The following is a 23,679-nucleotide window of genomic DNA, read 5'->3' as shown; positions in this document are numbered from 1 at the left end:
TTGTCTTCAATTAATTGCTGGCCTTGAACCACAGAGCATGTTCCTCAAGCGGTTTAAAAATTCTATATTCTCATCCATCAATTTAGACATATTAAAATAGAGTGCCAAGATAAGCATGCCAGCACAGGCAAAAAACACCAGTGAATCTTCTATTACTTCTTTCCATTTAGGAAAGGGTTTCCTCCAGCCATACTCAAAGCAGCAATAAACCCAAAACCAAAAATGTATTTTATTGCAGCTCACCAAGTCATGTGATGTGGTGGCTGCATTTTTTTCCCTTTTCACCTGGTGATCTGGCCAGTAACACCTCATGTATTTGGAGGGCCCTCACAGGGCATGTTTGGATAACATTGTCAGTCTGAAGGGGGTGTGTTAGATGCACTAGCAGATTTAGAAACACTAGCATACTGAAGCCAAACTCCAGCTTACACTTTATAAGCAGTTATAGGCAAACAGTTTTCCTTTTGGGATAAAGATCATAAATAAAAAAAACGGATCATTGCAAGCACCCAGTCAGTTGTAAATAATTTGTCTCATCCCTTTAACTGATGAATTCGGCTGGAGAGCTCATTCTCAAAAAAAAAAAAAAAAAAAAAAAAAAAAGGAAGAATGAAGGAGACTATCTGGATCTCCAGATGAAAACACAAGAAAGTTTAAAAAGAAAAAAACGAATGCAGCCATCACTCCTAAGATTTGGTCAAGGCAGTGTAGCTTCCATATATATTTGCAAGTGTGTGCAACTAAAACCTGTTTTTTAAAGTAAATTGTTAAACCGGGTCTTTACAGGCTAGCTAGTGCACCGGGAAATCTTAGTTTGTGCTGTGCAATGCCCTTCCATGTGCACCCTACTTCAAAAAGCTAGTTCTGAATTGGGGTGGTTGCAATTCTCTATAGATGCCTTCAGCTGCCATTGTGCCCTTGCTGGGCTTCTAGAGTGTCCCTATGCCTTTGAGGAGAGGGTCTCCCTCCAGTAATACCTGCTCCTAATGCAGTGTTTCTCAACTCCGGTCCTCAGGGCACACCAACAGGCCAGATTTTAAGTATTACCTTGGGAAGATGCAGACTAGAATACTGCAATCACTGAGCAGCAAATTATATCACCTTTGATGCATTTCAGTTTTCTTGCAACCCTGGCCTGTTAGTGTGCCCTGAGGACCGGAGTTGAGAAACACTGTCCTAATGAATCCACTGCTATACATGCTTCAACTTGAAGTTGCAGTGACTTTGAAAAAGATTCCTGCACTACTTTCTGACACTCAAGTTGCATCAAAGTAGTGCAGGAACAGTGTAAAGGCACTCTAAAGTCACGCTAGTTTAAACCAAGTTAGGACTGCACTTTACGGAGGAGCCTTGATGAGGCATTGCAACTTTCACATACATTAGCACATATGTGCAACTAAAACTAACTAATGTAAAAAATTGTTAGCTCTCAGGGGAAAAAAAAAAAAAAAAACCAGCACCAAGAGTACTGGGAAATCTTTTGTTCATTTTACCCATGCAAAAAGATTTGTGACTGATCTACCTTGCTGTGGGGTTCCGGTGGTTTCTTTTTGGATGACAATTGGCGTACTCTCCTGACTGTCCTCAACTGCATAGATTGTTATGTTGTATTCAACACCTGGGTAAAGGTCAGTGAGGGTTACTGAAGTAGCAGTGTCTGGGAGGATAAGTTCTGTGCTGGCTCCCTCCACAGTTGGAGTATAGACAATTCTATAACCTGTGATAAAACAGAAAAAAAAAAAAAAAAAAAATCAGTTACATTTTGAGACAAGCAACATTACCATCAACCTATTTATACAGCAGCCATTCATTGACTGTCTCAGGAGAATTTAATTGCAATGCCAGAGGATCGTTATCCATTTGCTGATCAGCTGCCAGTTCTACTGCGACAGCTCGGCTGTTACGTGAAACTACATACATGTGCGTCGCTTCGTGTAGCAGCTAGTGTGGGCGCACGTGCCACCAAAGGCATGCACTGACTGGCTAGAGGGGGAGCCAATCAGCGGATCCGGCAGCTGCGATGTCCGCCGGGCACCAGCAAATGCTCTTCATGGACACAGAACAGCGCTCTGCCAATGTAAACATGGCAGACCGCTGTTCTGTCAGTAATGAACACAGGAATTCTGTGTTCCTCCCATTTAGGGACACAGGTCTCTGTTCAGCCAGTAAACCCCATCCCCTACACAAAGTTAGAAAGCATTCCCTAGGCACACATTTAATCCTTTGATCGCCCCTGGTGTTAACCCCTTCCCTGCCAGTGTCATTAGTACAGTAACCATGCATATTTTTAGCACTCCTAGTAATCTCACTGGTCCCCTCAAAGTCTCCAAAAAAAATAAATAAAAACCTGCAGAGGTGATCAAATACCACCAAAAGAAAAAGTTCTATAAGCTCCATTTGTGGGGATAAAAAAAATGGATATCAATATTTGGGTACAGCGTCGCACGATTGTGCAATCGTCAGTTAAAGTAACAGTGCTGTATCGCAAAAAATGGCCTGTCATTAAGAGGGGGGTAAAACCTCCCGGTCCTTAAGTGGTTAAAGACCCTAGATGGTGGAAGACTGCAGGATTGATCCAGCTGCCAAAATAAATATGCAAGATGGTTGTAAAAACAATGTACGTTTAGGCTTGTGTCCCTGTAAAAGGAGTGAATTAGGAGCACTTGTAGATTGGACAACAGCCCATTATGAGGGAAAACACAAAAATAGTACTGGATAAAATGAAATCAAATCCAAACCCTTGGTCAAAAAAAGGCTTGAGGAGGGCCCATCACCCTGCCTAATCTGACCACAGGCAACGCAAGACTTCCTAGTGTCATGCTCAGCTGATGTGCGAAATCATATGTACAGAATGCTAAATAACCAGTGTATAATTTTTTAAGGAAAAGCACTACATATGGAAGCCTTTACCAGTAATCGGAGCTTGAGGTTTGGTCCAGCTGACCATAATAGATGTATCATCAACGTGTTCAATATTGTATTCGGGAGGGCTGTCGGGTGCTGAAAATATATAAGAGATATCTACTGAACACTATGAATTAATTTTAATTATGAAGTCAAAAAATTACAAAATTGAAACTACAAAATGAGTTTACATATTCACCAACTGTCCTTAGTCCTTGAACTACCAAATTTGCAGACTAACATTAAGCAAAATAAAGAATGACTAAAGAATGACTGACTATACTCACCAGTTGTCTGAGCAGTGGACAAGATCAAGCTTCTTTCCCCCTCTTCACTGATCTCAAACACATTGACAATGTATTTGCGTCCTGGCAGAAGGTCTGGGATACTGACAGAAGTAGCAGTGTTGGGGAGGTCTAAATAAGACAAAAAAAAAAAAAAAAAAAAGTCACAAAAATAATCAAAAGTAGCCCACAGAAAGTATATTGTCAATCTGTAAAGTCTAAAACTGGAAGCATACAAGACTCAAGCTTTAATTACCCACTGGGTTCTTCTACCCCTTTTCCTAACCAGACCAATTTTCAGGGCTCACATTTTGAATGACAATTACTCAGTCATGCAAAACTGTACTCTAATTTGAGCCATTTTACAGAATAGAGCTTTTTTTTTTGGGGGGGGGGGGGGTACACCTCCACTGGGGTTTTCATTTTTTTTTTTGCACTATAAATGAAAGGATGCAAGATACAAAAAGTGTATATTATTTGGTCTTTGTGAAAGTTAGAGTCTACTGAGGCATTGTAGTGGCACTGATAAACATGAATGGGCACAAATCAGTGCTGTGGGTACTTCAGAGCCAGCCCACTCACATAGCTGCACTGGCTCCCTCATCTCCTCACACCCGGTACTGATCAGAGTGAAGGAGAAGGGAGAAGCTGAACCGGACATGTGCGGGTTTGTTGAAAACAGTGTTAATTTTGGCATTGGCCCTTTACCCCCAATCTGTGATGTGCCAAGTGAACAAACTTCTAGGTGGGCGCACAGGAAGCGAGAGTTCGAGAGGACATGGTACGCCGTTCCAGAACTAGCCAACTGCACTGTAGCCGTCATTCGCCTATGGCCAGTCGGCAAGAGGTTAAAAAGTAGATATAAAAAAATAGGTGGATCTGTGCACTACTAGGTCTAGCTCAGGGATCTCTAATCTACGGCCCTGCAGCTGTTACAAAACGACATGTCCCATGAGGCATTGTAAAACTGACATTCACAGACATGACTAGACATGATGGGAATTGCAGTTCCTGAACAACTAGAGGGCCATAGTTTGGAGACATCTGGACTCTAGCTGAATATCTAAGACCTTGTTGACACTTACCCAAGTAGCGTTTTTCCTCTCCATCCTCGCTGAGCTCATATTCCACACGGAATCCAGAGACTGTGTCAGATGCAGACACCCAAGACACCACAAAACTGCTTGAGGTGATCTCTGTTACAGACTCTGAAGTGGCCACCAGTGGCGGAAGAGGAATGGTGTCCCCAGACTGAGACTGACCTGCAAAAACAAAAATTATATTAGAATATACACACACCTTTATTAAAAGATAGGATTTGAAGCAGTTGTAAAGGCTACAATTCCACCCCTCAAAAAACAAACATGTTATACCAGCCCCAGACCTCTTCTGGTCTTCCCTGCTAGCACACCCTGTTCCTTCTGTCCTACCATAGTATCTTCCTATGGTGACACATGCAGGCTCGCTCCTGAGCCTGGCTGCATGCATCCATAGACCGCGTGGTATGGTACCTCCCCCCCCTCACAGGATTTGATTGACAGCAGCAGGAGAATGGCTCCTGCTGCTGCCCCTTAGCAAAGAGGGAGGAGAAAGCCACTGCAGACAGCCACAGAGCTGGATCTAGCTAGGATTCTGGTAATAAGCGGGGTGAGGGGGCGTTACAACCACTGGGACAATTTTAACCTTGGTTCAGGGAATGCATTTAGGCAGGGCTTTTTTTCTCCGTGAATAGGTGCAGGTACTCCCCTCTTCTGAGTCACTCCTTGTCTCCACCCCCTACCCGCCTCCGAGCACTGTCCTTTGGTTTCACCCCCTACCCACCTCCCAGTAACTCCCCTTTTAGAGAATACAGAACCAAGTATCATGTTGTGGTTCTAGGTAATTTGTATAGAATTTGTTAATGATAACTAGAAAAGCAGTAAAATAGATCCCCTGGAATCAGCAACAATAGATCCCCTCCCCCAACAATAGTTCCCCCAAGCAACAATAAATCCTTCACTGCAACAATAGCCCCCCCCCCCCCCCCCCCAACAAAATGCCCTCCAGCAACAATAGATTCACCCCAGCAACAATAGATCCCCAGCAGCCAGCATCAATAGGCTGTTCAGCTCACCCTACTGACCCCAGCACCCCTTTGCCATTGCATACATTCAGACTGGAGGTGCCGGAACTACGTTCCCCACGTTCCCGCTGAAAAAAAGCCCTGCATTTAGGTTAAAAACATTCCGCCTTTACAATTCAGAAAAAAAAAAAAAAAAAAAAAACACACACACAACACGCACACTTTTTATGGCAAGACAGATCATGCAAACATTTCTGCTACATTATCGCAGCTACTCTCCCATCACTAACACCAGTGGAGAGATTTCTTTGTTCTGTAATGCTAGATTAGCCTTTCATCTACAAAGCAATGAACAGAACAGATTAGGGAACCAAAGTTCTTTGAAGGAAAGCTATGACTATAAATCACTTGACCTTTCCTGGTAGCTATCTGTAAGCCAACAAGCACCCAATTTTTAGCTGAAAATAGTTTCTCAATTAATAGAACAGTTTTTTCCCCTTGTGGCTCAATCTTACCTTCCAATTAAAATAGGATTTTTGACTTACCATAAAATCCATTTCTCTGATGTTCATTGACGGACACAGCTCCTGATTCTTCTAACCGTTGGGTTATATTGCCCCCTTACAGGAGTAGGAAACTAGGCAGAAAAAAAGCTTGACTATGCCCATGGGTAGGCCCAGAGGGTATACACCAACTCTCCACTATAGGCACTCAGTTTTGTTACAAGCAGTGTGAGAAGAAAGCCAACTCCAGAGGTGTGGGTGCTGGGTCTGGCAATGAACATCAGAGAAATGGATTTTATGGCAAGTCAAAAATTCTTCATTGGGACACCCCAAAGCAGTGTTAAACATCATGAGGGGGTCAAGGATAACCATAGTCAACCAGGTAACATGGTCCATCTGAGCAGTTGGGGACTCCGCTCACAGAAGATCGTCCAGGTACCCCAGTACCACGATCCCCCCGCTGACTCAAACAATGCCATCGTCAGGGCCAACACTTTTGCAAAGACCCGAAGAGTGGAGGCGAGACCAAAGGTCCACCACCACAAACCGATAATGCTCCTCGCCCATGGCAAAAACAGAGGAAGCATTTGTGACCGGCGCATATTAGAATGTGCAGGTAGGAGTCCTTGATGTTGATCAAAGCGAGAAGAAATCCTCGAGGTAGAGACGCACCTACTGTGTGAATGGACTCCACGCTTAAAATTCTGTACTCGCGCAAGTAGTTTATCGCCTTGATGTACCTTGCCTTCCTTCCCAGGAACTGTAAAGAGGTTTAAATAAAAACCCCTGAAACATTCCAAATTGGAACAATCGTCCTTTGAAGGAACAGGTCTTGCACTACCTCAAAGAGACCCATAAGTGATCTGGGGACAAGTGCAGGTTGGAAGGAAAGAACCTACTCAATCTCGTAACCTGACCGAGAAGAAGGAAAAAAAAAAAAAAAAAAAAAAAGGGGGGAAGGGTCTGGGGACTTGCAGTCAGTCTGGATCTGGATGTGCGTCAAAAATCCAAAATTAATAAAAAAAAAAAAAAAAAAATGTAAAAAAGGGACTATTAGCATGGTAAACCGGTCTGGGGGTTCTAGTTTCCTGGGAAGAATAGGCAGCTACTGGGCAGAACAGCAAGTTAGTGGTTAGCACTACCGCCAGTTAGCACCAGGGTTGTCGTTAGTGCCCTGTTTAGGATTCAACCTGTCTGGAGTTTGCATGTTCTCCCAGTGCTTGCGTAGGTTTCCTTTGGGAACTCTTGTTTCCTCCCACACTCATAGGGTAGGGTTAATGGCTCCTGTCATACTGCAATGTACGAGCAAGGAGGGAATTCCTGCAACCCTGTTTGTGTGGAAGGAGGAACCTGTTCCATTTTAATTCATTCAGCCCACAGCCTGATGGTGGTGGGGGGGGGACCCAAACAAACACACACTATGCATTTACGGCAAGCTTAAATCACCACCAACAGCAGCTTGTTAACTGGACAAAAGGAGTGTCGAGTCACTCTGCCTAGTGGTTTGCATGCTTGTGTGCCAAGACAAAAAGCAGGAGCCCAGCTAACTCTTAAGGCTCGTACACACGATAAGAAAATCTGAAGGGAAATTTCGTCCGACGACCGATCTGCAGATTTTGGGATTGTTAGTATGGTGCTTTCGACAGCCAACTCATTTTCAGCTGACAAAATCCTGATGTGCAGGCTATAAAATTTTTTGTTGTCCGTAATACAACGTCCCAATTTTTGTCTCATTAGTACAGATTGACGGAAAAAAAAAAAATCTTAAGAGTAAGACCAGGCATGCTCAGAGACGAAAGAACACATACAAAGCAATCAAACACATGACATCACTTCTGAAGTAGAATTCTGTCCTACTGGAAAATTCATATGAAAAAAAACCTTCACTTTCCACATCAGACTAGCATGCCACAAAAAACAGACGACAGATCGTTCGATAATCTGATCGTGTGTATGGGGCTTTAGTGCTGGCCCTCTCCTTGTCAAGGGGTTTGCAAGTTCGTAAAGACAAGTTCAAGACAAAACAGCCACACTACTGGAGAGGAGAAAAAAAAAAAAAAAAAAAAAAAAAAAAAAAAACACACACCACCAACAAACCTATAAATTATCAATCTTCCCTGGAGCCCACTTGATGGAAGCACTTACCTCCTAGGGTGGTGGAGGTGGTTGTAAAATCAAATCGGGTGACTTCCTTCTGTCCATATTGTAAGACACTTACAAGCTGTCCCTCATACACTACTCCAGGCTTCAGACCAGAAATTGTATAGGAGTTCAGATGTCCTGGAATGGTGGCTTGTTTCCAACCCACTTGCTTGTTTTTCTAGAGAAAAACAAAAAAAAAAGTTAAGACTACAACATATTTAATCAGTTAGGACAGCAAAAAGACAAACAAGCCTAAAAAGGACTGACCCTCCTTCAAGAATCTTGCAGCCAAAAGAAATCCATTACTGGTAAGTAGTGGTGCACCGAAATGGTCGGCCGAAAATGGGCCTATCCCATTTCGAAAATGGGTCAGAGGTGCCGAAATGAATGGCCGCCGCGAGGAAGAGGGGGCGCAGTGCAGGTTTCAAAAATCCCACCTCGGGCCGGCGGCACGCCTCTCATTGATGTCACTACTACGACTATGTGTATGAACTAACACACCGGATGAGCGGCCACTACTAGCTATAACTAAATGAGCCCTTCACTTCCCTGTCAGGCGGGTATCTCCCCTGACAGGGGAAGTGAAGGGCTCACTTAGTTATAACTATTAGCGGCCGCTCGCCCGCCCGGTGTGTTAATTCATACACATAGTCGTAGTAGTGACATCACTGAGAGGCGGGCCGCCAGCCAGAGGCGGGATTTTTGAAAGGAAGGACACAAGAGGAGCAGAGAGTTTGCCTGCCTGTGACAAGGAGGTGCCGCCATGCAGGAAGAAACAAGCATGTAAATCCCACCACAAGTAAGCAGATTGTCCATCATCATGGGGGGGGGGGGGGGGGGGCGCTGAGACAGTGACTGACCAGTGGCAGTTAATTAACCCCTTTGTGCTGCATTAGTTCAACCAGTGTCAGTGCAACCATTGGTAATTAACAATGACACTGGTGCCACGAATGCAGCACAAAGGGGTTAATTACCTGCCACTGGTTGGTCACTAATGCATCAGTGACAATACATTAACCCCCTCATGCTGCATAATACAAATACCGGTGGCAATTAAATTAACCACCTTTCCAACCAACCAGTCACAGTACATATACTGCAACAGGGTGGCAGCTACAGGTGTACGTCGCTGCCCATTTCTGGCGTATGCACCTGTTCTACCCATTTTAAAACCATTTGGGGGAAAACAGTCATTTTCGGTTTCGGTCAAGGGCATCCTGAATTTTTCGGTTTCGGCCCAGAATTTTAATTTCGTTGCATCCCTACTGGTAAGTATTTTGGATGCACTGGAGTGCAGTGTGGGTGTGGTAACCCTGAAAATCCCATTATACCCAGTTTTGAAACTAAAACCTTTCCAGCCATTTTAGCTTTAGACAGACATTCCATTTCAGTTGATGCATGTCCCATTATAATGGAGTCTCTCATTATGCCCATTGCACTCTAAATGAGCCCTATTCATCAACAATATAAAAACAGACCTAAAACAATTTTCAGCTTTACTGAATCCCATGTGGAATGGATCAACAATCCACAATAGGCTTTTACAATAAAGTGGATGTAAACCCTTACATATACCCAGTGAAGTGAACAGCCTCAGATACACAGCTGAAACAAAACAAATCCCTACATAAGTTTTACATTTCTGCGGTCTTCAGCTTTCTATATTTTGCATATACACATCGTGTTACAAACTTTTCTTCCTGTTTCAGCAGCGGGATGGAGTCTAGGCATACACGGTGTGAGCTGATTGGATTGGAGGTAAGGCACCCCCCCCCCCCCCCCCACATAGGCAGAGGGAAGGAAGAAACTTGCAGGGCTGCTTTTAATCTGTCAGAGAACTTGTCAGAAGTCATACTGATAACAGAGGAGCAAAGCAGCAGAAAGACAAAGGACTTAGGGATTTGGAGAGAGATAAGTAATAAGTAAACACAACAGATAAAATGTGCCCAGGTCAGATTTCTTGAATGGGGTTTTCATCCACTAACTACAAAAACATGTTAGGAGGCATACTTTAAGCTTTCCATAATGAGCTGTGTGCAAGTTCATCATGGTCTACATCAATTTCTAAGTTTTTTTTTCTTACAATAAAAAGTGGCTAACCCCAAGGTTAAAGTGGTTTCCAAAGGCGAATCATTTTTACCCTAATGCATTCCCTGCATGAAGGTAAAAAATAAAAATATAAAAAATGTATATAAAAATATCAAAAAAGGTCTTGCCACTTGCTGTGCCCTTCCTCTAAGCCCTCCAAACAGCGCTGTGGGCTTGAATGGACACACAGTGTGGCTCAGGATTGAGTCCGCATGTCTGCCCCATAGCAAGTGTTAAACCGCATGTCAAATCAGACCAATGTGAACGTGGGCTTAAAGAACATGTTTGGATGTTTTCTTAGCCTTCAACAACCTGTAGTAATCACCATGGTTTATAATCCACTTCTAGGTTTAGGACTATACCCATGGGTAGTTAAATTGTGACTCCCCTCTCTCAATTAACATTGACCATTTGTAATCCTTATGCTGCTAGCATTAGTAAATCAAAAAGGAAAGTATACCATATTCCCTTGTTTTGCTCTTTTCACATTTTTTTTTTTTTAGTTGCTTCCTGGTTTTCAGGTCGAGGCAAATTATGTCACACATTCCAAGAGATTTAAGGAAGGGAGAAAACTTTTGCTCAGGTAAGAGCATCCTCCTGCCTGCATGCCTGAGCTAAGGGCAGATGGATTTCAGAAAGTAAATTCTACATGAATCTGCCCTTACTCAAGATGGCCACAACCAGAAATTCTAAGCTTTTCCCAAAAGTGATTTCTCAGCAAAATAAAGCATTTAGACACGGATGGAAGGAATGGTTTGCCTTTTATTAAAAATGGAGTTTGTAGCTTGTGGCAATTAGATGCTGTGTAGTTCTGCTTTAAAAGTACAGTGCCTTGCGAAAGTAGTCGGCCCCCTTGAACAGTGCGACCTTTTGCCACATTTCAGACAAAGATATAAAACTGTAATTTTTTGTGAAGAAACAACAAGTGGGACACAATCATGAAGTGGAACGAAATTTATTGGATATTTCAAACTTTAACAAAAAACTGAAAAATTGGTTGTGCAAAATTATTCAGCCCCCTTAAGTTAATACTTTGTAGCACCACCTTTTGCTGTGATTACAGCTTTAAGTCGCTTGGGGTATGTCTCTATCAGTTTTGCACATTGAGAGACTGAAATTTTTGCCCATTCCTCCTTGCAAAACAGCTGGAGCTCAGTCAATTGCGGTTGTATGAAAAAAAATAAAAATAAATAATGAATGGTTTCTGCTAGATCTACTTGCAGTAGCATCCTGTGGCAACATAAAAAAAAAAAAATTTATATATATATATATATATATATATATATATATATATATATATATATAAATATCAGACTATAGTCTATAAACAAAGGCAGGAAATGCTGCAGCCATCAAGTCCACTTGTGCAGCCAAACACCTGGTGCTTTACTAAAGTGCCAAGTCAAATACTAAAATTGTGGGGGGTAAAAGAGCTAGAACTACTAGCCCGATGCAATTTTAGAACCACTAGAAGTCATAAAAAAGAAAAAAATTTAAAGCTTGCAAAACAAGGATGGGTGGTATGTTTTCCCACAGCAATTGGGATTTTTTGACCATAAAAGCAGAAAGGTTACAGCCAATAACCTTCATTATCAAACTCTCCAGGAAGGGATATTCAAACAGATTCCAGCACTTAAAGATGCCAAAATATAGTTTCCAAGAATTCCATCAATCTTGCAATCTATTATCCACATTTCTATGTTTGCCAAACATTACACAAGCCACTTGTACTTTTTTTGACCTTGCTAAGATTATAAAAACGGGGTGGGGGTGTATTCTTCAATATAAACATTTTTTGGCACAACGTTTGCTAAACAAGGATAGATATATGGAAAAGGATATAGAGAATATATATTTATTAGAATATACTTTAATGAGTAGGTATGCATGCATGTACTAGTACAAAAGATTGTAAAACAAATCAGTTTTGTGGGGGTCCTACTGGGAAGGACCCAAGTGATAGCCTTACCCTAGTACAAAAAAAAAAAAAAAAAAAAAAAAAAAAAAAAAAAAAAAAAAGTATATTGTTCTAGGGTGTCAGTGAGTGCGGATTTGCGCCATTGTTCCCAGATTTTCTGAAATCTAAGAGCGCAAATTTTGGTCACCATAAATTACCTTCTCATAGGAAAGAATTTAATTTGGGGAATGCTAGCCATTGGACCACTGTGGGGGGGAAGGGAGGGAATTCATCAACTTGAATAGGATAAGGTTACAGTATTTTAATAGGGTTTTCCTTAAGAAAACATTCTGGTATAATGCAGCCACAGCTCTTCTTTCAACATACAAAATATATAAATCTCAGGAGTGCATGGAATAAGGACTCGCAGCATGGAGATCCATCATAGGAACCACTTGAAACCAATAAGCAGCTATCACAAGGCAGGACCAAAGTAAGTGGACAAGTCTGCCTTGCGGGCAAAGTACATCTCGGGCAAATAGCGGTACTAAAAGTGACGACTATAGAGGCAAGCGAAAGGTATGCAATCTAATCTTCCAAATGAGTCATCATAACTTAGACAGCCAACATAACATTATTAAAAATAGCATTATGGAAGCAAGAGTTTACTTACAGGTTTCCAGCGCAGGATGTATTGCTTGATGTGTGTCTGCTGAGGAGCAGTCCATTGAATGGGGTGCGAGTTGGGATGGTTGGCACTTTCAGTGATGATTACTTGGACAGGTCCATTTCCAGCTATCACAGAAAAGAAAAAAAAATTATATTATATGCGCACCTACAAAATTTAAGAGAAGGGCTTACTGTATAGCACACCAATTCAAGATAGTACTAAAATGAATTGAAGAACATTCCCCCCCATTAACATATTGGGGATTCCCCTTACACCCCCCCTTCTCCCGATTCCTGCTGCATCTTGTGTGATTTTAAGGGGGGTGGGGGGGGGGGGGAAGAGCCTGTAATGAGGGTGTTTGTGCTGGATGGGTAAGTAGGGTCTTTACTGGGAGATCTGTGTTGGGGGGGGGGTTCTGTACAAAGATGGGACGCATGTGCGACCTCCATTGAGAGGTGTGGGGGTTCTGTGTGGGGCCAAAAATACTGCAGATATTGTTATAGAGCACCACAATATTTTTTTTAGAACAAGGCTAAATTTCTTTACTCTTTTTCTTTTACTTTACTGGCCAGCTTTACGAATGCGGTTGAAAGAATGCATTCAATTGTTGACCTCTTGCATCAGAACTGATAAAACAAAAAGACCACAAATGTGGTTTAATGGCAGTGATAACTGAAATAATTATTAAAGGTCAATTAGCAAAATGTTTAAAGAGCATGAGACTAATTTTAAAAATTAGACCATCTACACAGGGAGAGATTAGGTTTCTTTCAAACATGGAAGCAAATTTCACAACTCTAACTTCAACTAAATCCACTTTTTTTAAATGTGAAATGACCAGCATGGGCAAATAGGTGAAGGCTGCTTTCCAGACCAGCATCTCTGCTGTGTTGAAAGAACATATTAATAGTTTACTAATTGTAGCGTGGGCATCTAAAAGGTTGAGGCTGGTTCCTGGAAACGGTGGCGATTGCAGTATTGCAGAGAAGGACAATGACCTGACCTTCATCCTTTATTCCAAAATCAGTTTTTTTCTTTTTAGCCCATCAATCTCCCTTAGTTCCTGAAGCTTTGTCATCTTAAAAGGATAAAAATTACTATACCAGAGTCAGAAAATTAGCACAAAAACAGAATTCCCCAGAATAAACTTTACCTGGGTAGGAACGAGGTTGGCAATGCCATTCACCAATTCCCTTTCCATAGCAGTAACACTGGTAACTGACACCATTTGAAACTTTCTCCCAGGAATCACCAACCTGGTAGATTTTTTTGGATTCAGTTTCCTGGCACTGATCTGAAATACATTTAGATGGGATTTAATATATCTGTAATGGAAAATCTGTTATACATAAGAGTAATACAATTAACAGGTAGGCAAGCACACCTGAAAACATACATCCAAGACTGGTGTGCATGTAACCTAACTGCTGTCAACCTTTTCCCTACAGATTAACCACCAAAATAATTTTCAGGTCTCAGAGAACCTCTGCTAAATCCAATTGCGGTCTGTGTGAAGAGTGCGCCTTACATTGGTGTCTAGCGAGAAGAATGCCACCTAGTGAGAAGAATGCCACCCTTACAGAGAGCAAAAGTGTTAACTGGCGCTAGGGTTACGGCTCTACCAAGTGGTGTTGGCCCTAGAGCTATGCAGGCACCACCAAATGGGGGAAAAAAAAAAAAAAAAACAACAAAACAAATCACCACCTTCATGTCTACACAACTTTAGTTGTCTTTTTGTACTGTGCCCTGAGAGACATCAGCTTACTGAAAGCTAGTCAAGGAAAACCATGAAAATGCCAAAAATGCGGCGTTTATCAACCATTAATTTAATTAACAAATTATAGGTGGTCCTAGGCTTGGACCTCACCACCCAATTTATTAAATCTCCAGACTGCTACCATTGAAGTGCATAAGGATACCCAAGTTTCTACAAAACAAAGCCATTATGGTTTTCCATTGAAATAGACTTGTTTGGTTATCTCCCTCTCGGGGGGGGGGGGGGGGGGGTTAAGCAGAGACGCTTCTGTGAAAGCTTCTCAATTTCTATAATTGGCTCTACAATGCCCATAAACTGGTCATGACTTACGTACCCACAGCATCGCACTTCCATCTACCGCGTCCTTGACCAAAGCAAGTGCAGTTCATCAAGTGCCCCTCCTCGTGATATTTGTTGAAAGATTGATTTACATCATAGGTAACACCGTCCACGATGCACTGATCTGTTCCAGAAGGGAACATATTTAAAACATTTGATTTCACAAGTTTGAGAAAAGCAATTTATAGTTCAATAAGTTTAATACAACACATTCAAGATTTCTGCGAGGCACATAGTAATCAAGCAGAATTTAGAATTTCTGTACCTCATACAAAGATGTTGTGGAAAATAAAGATGTCATTTGAAATGGCTTTGCACCGGATTTGAGCTGTTAAGTATATGTACAGAGGTGCACGCCAACCCCCAAAGTTAGTTATTGCTCTACATGAAAAAGTGCAAACTAGCAGCATGAGGTGTTTAGGTGTTTATACAAAATGCTATCAAGACAAAATCTAAAATGTTCTTGCCAAAACATCTGCGTTATTTGATACTGGAGAACCTAGCCCTTCATGGCACGATTTGCAAAATGCACAAGTTGGCAGATGCAGAATCAAACCTTTCAGTGTGGCTACACATAAAAAAATAAAATAAATTGAAAACAAGATGCTAATCTAAATTCAGTATGTTATATTTGGAAAGACTTGAAGACTCTCCACCCATTCCCACAACCTTAGCGTCACAGCATAGAAAAAACAACACACACACACACACCATCAAATCTGTCTGCTGACTGAACACCTTAACCCAACCATGAGTGTAAAAATCACGTTTGTATTGTAATCGATGTATATGACTCCATTACAAAGCTTGACTCCTGAGCCAAAACTTCTAGAAGATACACAGGCAGTAAACACCATGTGTATCATGGTGCATATATGGGAAGTCCTCATTCATCTGGCATCTGAGTAAATTTGAAATTGGTAGGATAAAATAAATTACTCTTGGATAGATTGGATAACTGTCTTTTGTAAAAGCACCTAAAGGAAAACCTTTGCAGAGAGAAATAGGTGGGCTGGCATTTTTTTGCCATCTTTCTTTCTGCAATATATTGCAGGTTACCAGGGCTTCTATATGTGGGGGATACATTGAATGAAAATGACAAAACAAAACCCACACACCACAAACATCCTGTGAGAAATGCAGTTGTTTTGTCATTGAGCCAAACAAAGCACCAGCATCCTTCTCTGCCTCCACAGCAGCCTTCTGTAAACTCATTTTCTTGCCTCATGTAGGAAAGGCGGCCTATATGTATTCCAAATCAGGAAAGCAGCCTGGATGACAACCATGGTTCAATGCTTACATACAGTGGAGGAGTGAATAGCCATGAAAAGGACAGAAGCACATGCTACAGAGAAGGATCCTTGCTTTGTATCAAAGCAGAGGTCTCTCGATAGAGGTCTGACTTACCCCCTGCTGAGTCAGAGCTCTTCAAATACCAAGGAGCATGAGCTTTCCTGACTGCAGCACTATAGTAGAGACTCATCCTCTGCAGAGAGACCATTGCTTCTACAGAGAACAAGGGTATTTATCTGCAGCATGCTTGCAAGGGACAGGATTTTGTTCAAGCTGTTGCAGTCTACCTAAAAGCAGAACTAAACCCATTAATTAAAAGTTTCTCAAAACCGTTACTTTCAAGGCATAGTGTGAATGATACCGGTCACAGCATCACAATTTGGGATCATAACTGATCACATGCGCAGCACCATAATAACTGCCGACCAAACCGATCCAAAGAAGTCAGCTTCCTTGACATCCTTGAGGATAGAAGGTTTGGTTCCCCTTAAGATGAACTTTTAAGACTTAACATCTTTTGTTCAAGACGCCACACAAAGGACGTACAGACAGTGCAAAATTAGATGGTAGAAGTAACTTATTTGAAAAAAAAAAAAAAAAAAAAGATAAAAACACCCCCAATATATATAGTCCCAACACAAATCGATCTCAAATTCAGATCCTCACTTTGTACACACATTTTAGATTTACCTTTGAGCTGGGAATAGGCAATACAGTTCCATTCACCGCGGCCATTGCCAACGCAAGTACATCTCATCATGTGACCTTGATCATGCATTTTGTCCCACTGATCCCCAACACGATACATAACACCATCATTGGTTGTGCAAATTTCTTCATGAGCTATAAATTAAAGGAAAAACTATTAACAAAACTGACGCATGGGAATTCAGATTGGGGGAGGGGTGCTTCCAGGTTATTCACATGCTTTTCTCTTCAGTATTTGTTATTCCTTACCCCTCTTCTAAAAACAGGAAAGGAAATCTAATACTGGATACATTTTAGTTGTCCACATTACTACTCAACCCACACCTTTATTATTTTGAAGTCAGTATAAAGCAGATGCAGGGTTACATTTTTAGTCCTCATCTACTAAGTTTTCAAATGCATCTTTCTAGATCTGTGAAATGGCTAAGAGAAGAACTATTGATGACTAAATGAACAAAAAAAATAAAAAAATAATGTAAAGAACAGTAGAAAGATATTTAGGTACACATAGCAATAGACACTGAATACTAAAAACAAAAAAGGCTATATTTAACCCTACTGCATTTTTATTTTCAGTTTTCAAAGAATTCTCACCTGCCATAGGGCAGAAGCCAAATTTCTGGTCCACATCGTAGTTCAAGGTAGTGCCGCACCACTTCATATTGTCACGGCGGCCCTCTGATGTGCAATCTGTGTAGTTACGATTGTTGTACAAGAATGGAAAGTGGCAGAGCGCTCCATTGGAATTACCACCCCGTGTTTGAACCATTGCTTAAAATAGACAAAAGGCAATATTATGTAAATACTGCTTTCAAAATTACAAAGTTAATTGTTCAAACTTCTAATTGTCTTTCTATAATTTGTACATTAACAACGTGTACCAAATTATAAGGCTAATAAACAGTTAGATTTGGAGACGCCTAAAATTTTACCGCTAGTACTTATAAGCAGTTTGCACAGAATCTTACCACGCTGCTCAGTACAGAAAGAATACTTCTTGTCCTCATCATAGTTGGAGGTGGTTGAGCACCAGAGCTTTCCATCTTGGCGACCTTCTGTTGTGCAGTAGTAGTGGGTTTTGCCATCATGGATGAAAGGGAAGGCACATGGGTCACTATTTGAATTGCCTCCATAAGTTCCGATTGCAACTGTTTTAACAATATAAAAAAATAAATAAATTTGTCTGAAGAGTGCAAAGTAAATTTGAATGAATAGTCTTAGCAAAAAAAGCAGCTCGACTTACTGCTTTCTTCACAGCTGACACCATTGCCCAGACAGGTGCAGAGCATCTGCTGACTTCCCTGCGTTTTCAACCATTTCATACCCACAGTATAGAGGACTCCACTGTCAGCAACACAGTGCTCAATATCTCGCACAGCTGGGTAGATATTTATTTGTGCACCAGATGCAACATCAACTCCTAAGAAAAAAAAAAAAAAAAAACGCACACAGTTAATTGGGTCCATACTCAAAGAAACTGAGCAATAAGTACATCAAGACTGAAACTTGCTGGACAGCATCCAAAATTGCAACAGGCAGGAATTCCACAATTGTCCCTCTTTTGCTGTTGCAAAAGTCAACAGCAGCTCAGGAGTGTAGATTGCGATTGGTCAAACAGTGGGAATCTCTAGCTATTAACCAGTAGAGGGAGCTAGTCAAGAAGCCTAGGAGTGCCCAATGAGTGAGGGACTATCTGGGAGGATAAGGGGGAGGGTAAAGGGGACTTGGAAAAGAACCTATTGGCATGATGAGGCATCCATGACCATCTAAATTGAGGAAAGTTGGTTGTGGGTGGGACTGGGAATACCACAAAATGAGATCTGCTTCATGGAAGTTAGTTTTTATCATTTAACCCAAACAGATTATTGCTTGGATTGGATTAGAAATAAGTGGATTTATGCACTAAGAGATGCCACCTCTGAAGAGACCAGCAGCAAACCAAACCTGCCAGAACTCACCGGTAGCAGAAGAATGCCTCTCACACTTCCACTCGCCACGCCCATTGCCTGTGCAGATACACTGCAGCAAGTTACCCCTGGCATCAGTCTTGCTCCAGTTATCTCCAATCCGGTAGGAGGTCCTCGTGTCCTGATCATTACAGCGGTCTGTAATTTAATAGATTAGAAAAAAAAAAAAAACCAACACATAAGCGTCTTAAAAATACCAACAATCGGTGCTAGAAACAGAAAAATATTTTAAGAGGCTTGCTGCAAAGTGCAAGCAGTAAAAGTCAACTATGTAAGGGCATATTTATAAAGCAGTGAATGTGACATTCACAAGTGATGTAATAAAAAAAAAAAAAAAAAAAAACACAACACACACACACACACACACACACACACACACACACACAGGGAAGATTCACCTGCGGTGAGTAGATGAAAGGTTTAAATATAATATATATATATATATATATATATATATATATATATATATATATATATATATATATATATATTTTTTTAAATATACCTCTTAAATGCTCTTACCAAAAGCAAGACTTTACAATTTAAACTTGTGGCCCCACTAACCGTATCAGAGACCAGGCAGCGTTTTAAATCTTTTCTGACCCTTACTACAGCCGCATTCAGACAATAGGGGAGATTTAACTAAACTGAAGCTTGTTAAATTAAAAACCTTTGAAAATAAAACCTGGAAGCTGATTGGTTTTTATGCAGAGCTGAACAAGATTTTGCACGCCCCAGATTTAGTAAATCTCCAATACGTCTTTACTACTCTGTTTAGATTGAGGGAATGTAGATAAAATTTCAAATAAAACTGTCATGTTTGACAGTAATCCTTAGTGGGCATGCTTTAAATGTTAAAAACAGTCAAATATTTGTAACACAGCCAAGATTTTTCTTTCATCTACGACTCTGGAAAATACTTTACAACAAGTAATAAGACAGTTCCCCAATGACCATATATACAGAAGCAGCAGACAGAAACCGATGTGACTGTACTAGATCAGAAGGTCATTTACATTCCAATGAAAATCTGCAGTGCAAATGGTTTCCAAATGGTCGAAGACTTCATAGATTAAATTAAATTTCCTCACTTACAGTAGATAACATATACACACAGTCATTTTCCCTTACAAACATGGTCAGGAATCCATGTTATGGTTCAGCAATGCAATGACTGCAGTAAGATTTTATAAAAGGAGGAGTTCTTCCCAAAGGTCAATGAATTATTGGGGGGGGGGGGGGGGGGTAGGAACACGCTTAGCAGGAGAGATTGCTGTACTGATGTTGAATGATCGTACAGCGGCTCCAATCAGAGCTGTCAGTTTTTTGGGGTTTCAGGAAAAAAAAAAAAAAAAAAAAAAACACACCACACACACACACGATAGGCTCAAAAGAGTAGAATAACCGTTTAATATATGTAAGCAGCACTTACTTCTAGATGTACATGTGATTCGTCCACTGCCTTCTCCCAGACATGTACAATCCACCATCATCCATCCCTGGTAAGGCTTTTCCCAGGTTTGCCCAACCACATAGGATGTGTCAGCTGCGTTATCATAACATCTTTCCGCTATGAGAAACAAAGGGATAACTTCCATGAAGTTTCCATTAACCTTCTATAAAATATAACTTTAGAAACACCGGAGCCCATATACAGCATATTTATAAAACCACAAAAATAGTCCAATCTGAGATCAGTAAAGTGGAAGTTTACTCATAACCTAATAAAAATAATGCTTTAGCAAGGAACATACCATGCCTTAAAAAAGTAAAGTATTCATACCCCATTAAGTTTGTCACATTTTGTCATGGAACAACCAAATAAACGTGATAGTATTTTATTGGGATTGTATGTGATAGACCAACACAAAGTGGCACATAATTGTGAGTGGAAGGAAAATGAAAATTGGTTTTCAAAATTTTTTTTTTTTTTTTTTACAAATAAAATGTGGCGTGCATTTGTATTCAGCACCCTTTACTCTGATACCCTTAACTAAAATCTAGTGGAACCAATTGTCTTCAGAAGTCACCTAATTAGTAAATAGAGTCCACCTGTATGTAAATTAATTTCAGTACAAATACAGCTGTTCTATGAAGCCCTCAGGGGTTTGTTAGAGAACCTTAGTGAACAGCATCATGAAGGCCAAGGAACAAAGACAGGTCAGGGATAAAGTTATGAAGTTTAAGAGCCGGTTCACACTTCTGCGTGTGCCGGGTTCGCATGTCATGTCGGAGCGCACTGCTCCGACATGACATGCGATCAGCTGTGCGGTGCGAGTTTAGCCATACAGTTTGTATGGCTAAATTCGCACCGCACCCGCAGCAAAGACGCACAGGAGGCATTTTTGCTGCCGCATCAGGATCGGATCGCACAGCGGTTCACACTTGTGCGATCCGATCCTGTGCGAACTGCACGATCACACTGCGATATGCGATCAAACTGGGGGTGTCGTTAAGATTACATTGACACCCCCAGCGGATCGCATATGGCAGTGTGAACTGCCGGGGGTGCGTGTGCGATGCGGGAACAGGCTGCGAATTCGCAGCCTTCCCGCATCGCAATAGTGTGAACCGAGCCTAAAGCCATGTTAGGTTATAAAAAAAAATAAAAAAAAAAAAAAAATAACCCAAGCTGTGATCACAGAGCACTGTTCAAAAAAGAAAAAAAAAAAAAAATTATCTATCTATATATCTGGCACAACTGCAAAACTACTAAGACATGGCCGGGCAAGAAGAGCATTAATCAGAGAAGCAGCTAAGAGCCGAGAGTAACTGCAGGAGGAGCTGCAGAGATCCACAGATCAGGTGGGAGAATGTGTCCACAGGACAACTATTAGTTGGGTTAACAAGGGAGGGGGTAAAATAGGGAACACCAGGAAATCCACTCAAGACCCCTAGGTCGGGGTGTGAGGATGTGACATTAATTCTGTGAAATAGAACACCTATAACCCACCGGTGTATGACCTGTGAGCCAAGCAACTAGAACAGAAATCAAAATAAAAAGAAAAAAGAAATTGCAATTATGGCTCCAACAAGGGTAAGGTGTGCATAAAATAGGGTACTTTATTGGAGGCAAAATTAGATATATACGAGAAACAGCAAAATCAAAAATAAATGAAAAAAAATTAGTTGTGCACGCCACAAATCTGCCCTTTAAGGAACAGTGGCAAGATGAAAGCCATTGCTGGGGGAAAAAAAGCCACAAGTCGTCCAGTTTGCGAGAAGCCATGTGGGGGACAAATCAAACATGTGGAAGAAGGTGCTCTGGTCAGACGACACCAAAAGTGAACTTTTTGACCTAAAAGCATGTGTGGCAGAAAACACTGCACATCACCCTGAACACAATATCCCGACCATGAAACATGGTGGCAGCATCATGTTGTGGAGATGCTTTCTTCAGCAGGGACAAGAAAGATAGTCAGAGTTGATGGATGGAGCCAAATACAGGGCAATCTTAGAAGAAAACCTGTTCGAATCTACAAGACTTGAGACTGGGGTGGAGGGTTCATCTTCCAGCAGGACAATGACCCTAACCATACAGCCAGAACTACAATGGAATGTTTTAGCTCAAATCAGTCATGTGTTCGAATGGCCCAGTCAAAGTTCAGACTTAATTACGATTGAGAATCTGTGGCAAGAATTAAAAAATGCTGTTCATAGATGCTCTTCATCCAATCTGACAGAGTTTGAGCTATTTTTGCAAAGAATGGGCAAAAATGTCACTCTAGATGTGCAAAGCTAGTAGAGACATACCCAAAAAGACTTGCAGTGAAAGGTGGTTCTACAAAGTATGGTTATCGATTTGTAAAACAATTTATCATTTTCCTTCCACTTCACAATTATGTGCATTTTGTGTTGGTCTATCACATAAAATACATTTACATTTTTGGTTGTAACATGACAAAAATGTGGAAAATTTCAAAGGGGTATGAACACTAAGTCACTGTACATTCCACAAAAATAACGATGCTACCAAAATTAGCGAGTGCTGCAAATTGCCTCCAGCATTGTTCCCGCCTCTTGCCTGAGGCTACCATTTTGCTCAAGCCCAGAGTCCCTGAACAGCAGTAAATCTTTGGGCTTTCAGCAGATCGACCTCTACAAATTTTTGCAGTGCCTAACTACTGAGCATGTGCAAAGCAGGAGGAGACAGTATTACTGGATTTTTAATACAATATAGGCAATATGTAATGTTTTACATAGCTATCAGCAAAATGGGCCAGTGATCTAGCAGGACTTTAAAGTTCCACATTAACTGAATAGGGCTGTTAAACTTTACTCTGCAAAAACAGGATACAAATTAGATAATTGTGGCTAAAAAGCATATAACCTTCATTTTGGGGGGGGGGGGAAAAAAAAAAAAAAAAAAAAAAAAAAAAAAAAAAAAAAAAACTTACCCACAGGCTTGCAGGTCCATTCTCCTTTGTTGTTACCAAGGCATACACACTCCAACATATAACCGCCAGTTTCATGAGGCCTACGCCAAGTGTCCCCAATCTTATAAGATTGCCCACCCTCATGGCAGCGATCTGCAATGGAAAAAAAAAACCCACACAAATAAATCCAAATCAAGCCTGCACTTCAAATGATAAAAAGTAATCTGAAGATCATGTCATTCCAGACTTAGGTTTGCTTTACTTACATTTTAGATACATGGTAAATTTAACTGGTCCAAAATTAAAAAAAAAAAAAAAAAAAAAATAGCATCAGTGTGAAAATAAAAGAGCAAAAAGGCGAACGCACGCATTTGTTCCACACGTGCACAAACTGCGATTGTTCCACAAATCTGAGGTAACCCCACAATCGTCAGATCAAGGGTAGTAATTCCAGCACCAGACCTCCTCTAAATCTAAAGGAGGTAACCTGTAGGGGTTTTTAAAGTGTTGCCTATGGATAGTAAAATTTACATAGTTTGTCACTTTTGCATGGGTGTGCACAATTTTAAAGTGTGATCGGTTTGATATCCATTTATTCAGCGTAACATGCACAAATAATTCTGTACCTTTTTTGTTTTTTGCATTAAATACTAAAGTATTCCACCCCCCCCACCCCCCCAAAAAAATGCA

The 23,679-nt window shown here is 41.0% G+C and overlaps 1 protein-coding gene across 5 annotated transcripts in view; it reads right to left on the bottom strand.

The window, feature by feature from the left end:
* The window catches only part of FN1 (fibronectin 1), a 94,668-nt gene that overhangs the window by 53,322 nt on the left and 17,667 nt on the right, over nt 1-23,679 (bottom strand). For all 5 annotated transcript variants that reach the window (XM_082262392.1, XM_082262393.1, XM_082262394.1 and 2 more), the window contains exons 4-18: nt 23,011-23,142; nt 20,046-20,183; nt 18,605-18,751; nt 17,890-18,066; nt 17,615-17,794; nt 17,241-17,417; nt 16,629-16,781; nt 14,641-14,769; nt 13,704-13,844; nt 12,554-12,675; nt 7,899-8,073; nt 4,274-4,450; nt 3,192-3,320; nt 2,911-3,000; nt 1,523-1,717 (exon numbers count right to left, since the gene is read on the bottom strand). In XM_082262392.1, the coding sequence (XP_082118518.1) occupies nt 1,523-1,717; nt 2,911-3,000; nt 3,192-3,320; nt 4,274-4,450; nt 7,899-8,073; nt 12,554-12,675; nt 13,704-13,844; nt 14,641-14,769; nt 16,629-16,781; nt 17,241-17,417; nt 17,615-17,794; nt 17,890-18,066; nt 18,605-18,751; nt 20,046-20,183; nt 23,011-23,142 (2,262 nt within the window). The remainder of the gene's footprint in view (nt 1-1,522; nt 1,718-2,910; nt 3,001-3,191; nt 3,321-4,273; nt 4,451-7,898; nt 8,074-12,553; nt 12,676-13,703; nt 13,845-14,640; nt 14,770-16,628; nt 16,782-17,240; nt 17,418-17,614; nt 17,795-17,889; nt 18,067-18,604; nt 18,752-20,045; nt 20,184-23,010; nt 23,143-23,679) is intronic.

Source organism: Pelophylax lessonae (genome assembly GCF_965119305.1).
Source record: "Pelophylax lessonae genome assembly, chromosome: 6".
NCBI classification, from domain to species: Eukaryota; Metazoa; Chordata; class Amphibia; order Anura; family Ranidae; genus Pelophylax; species Pelophylax lessonae.
This window is presented reverse-complemented; position numbering and strand designations above follow the sequence as displayed.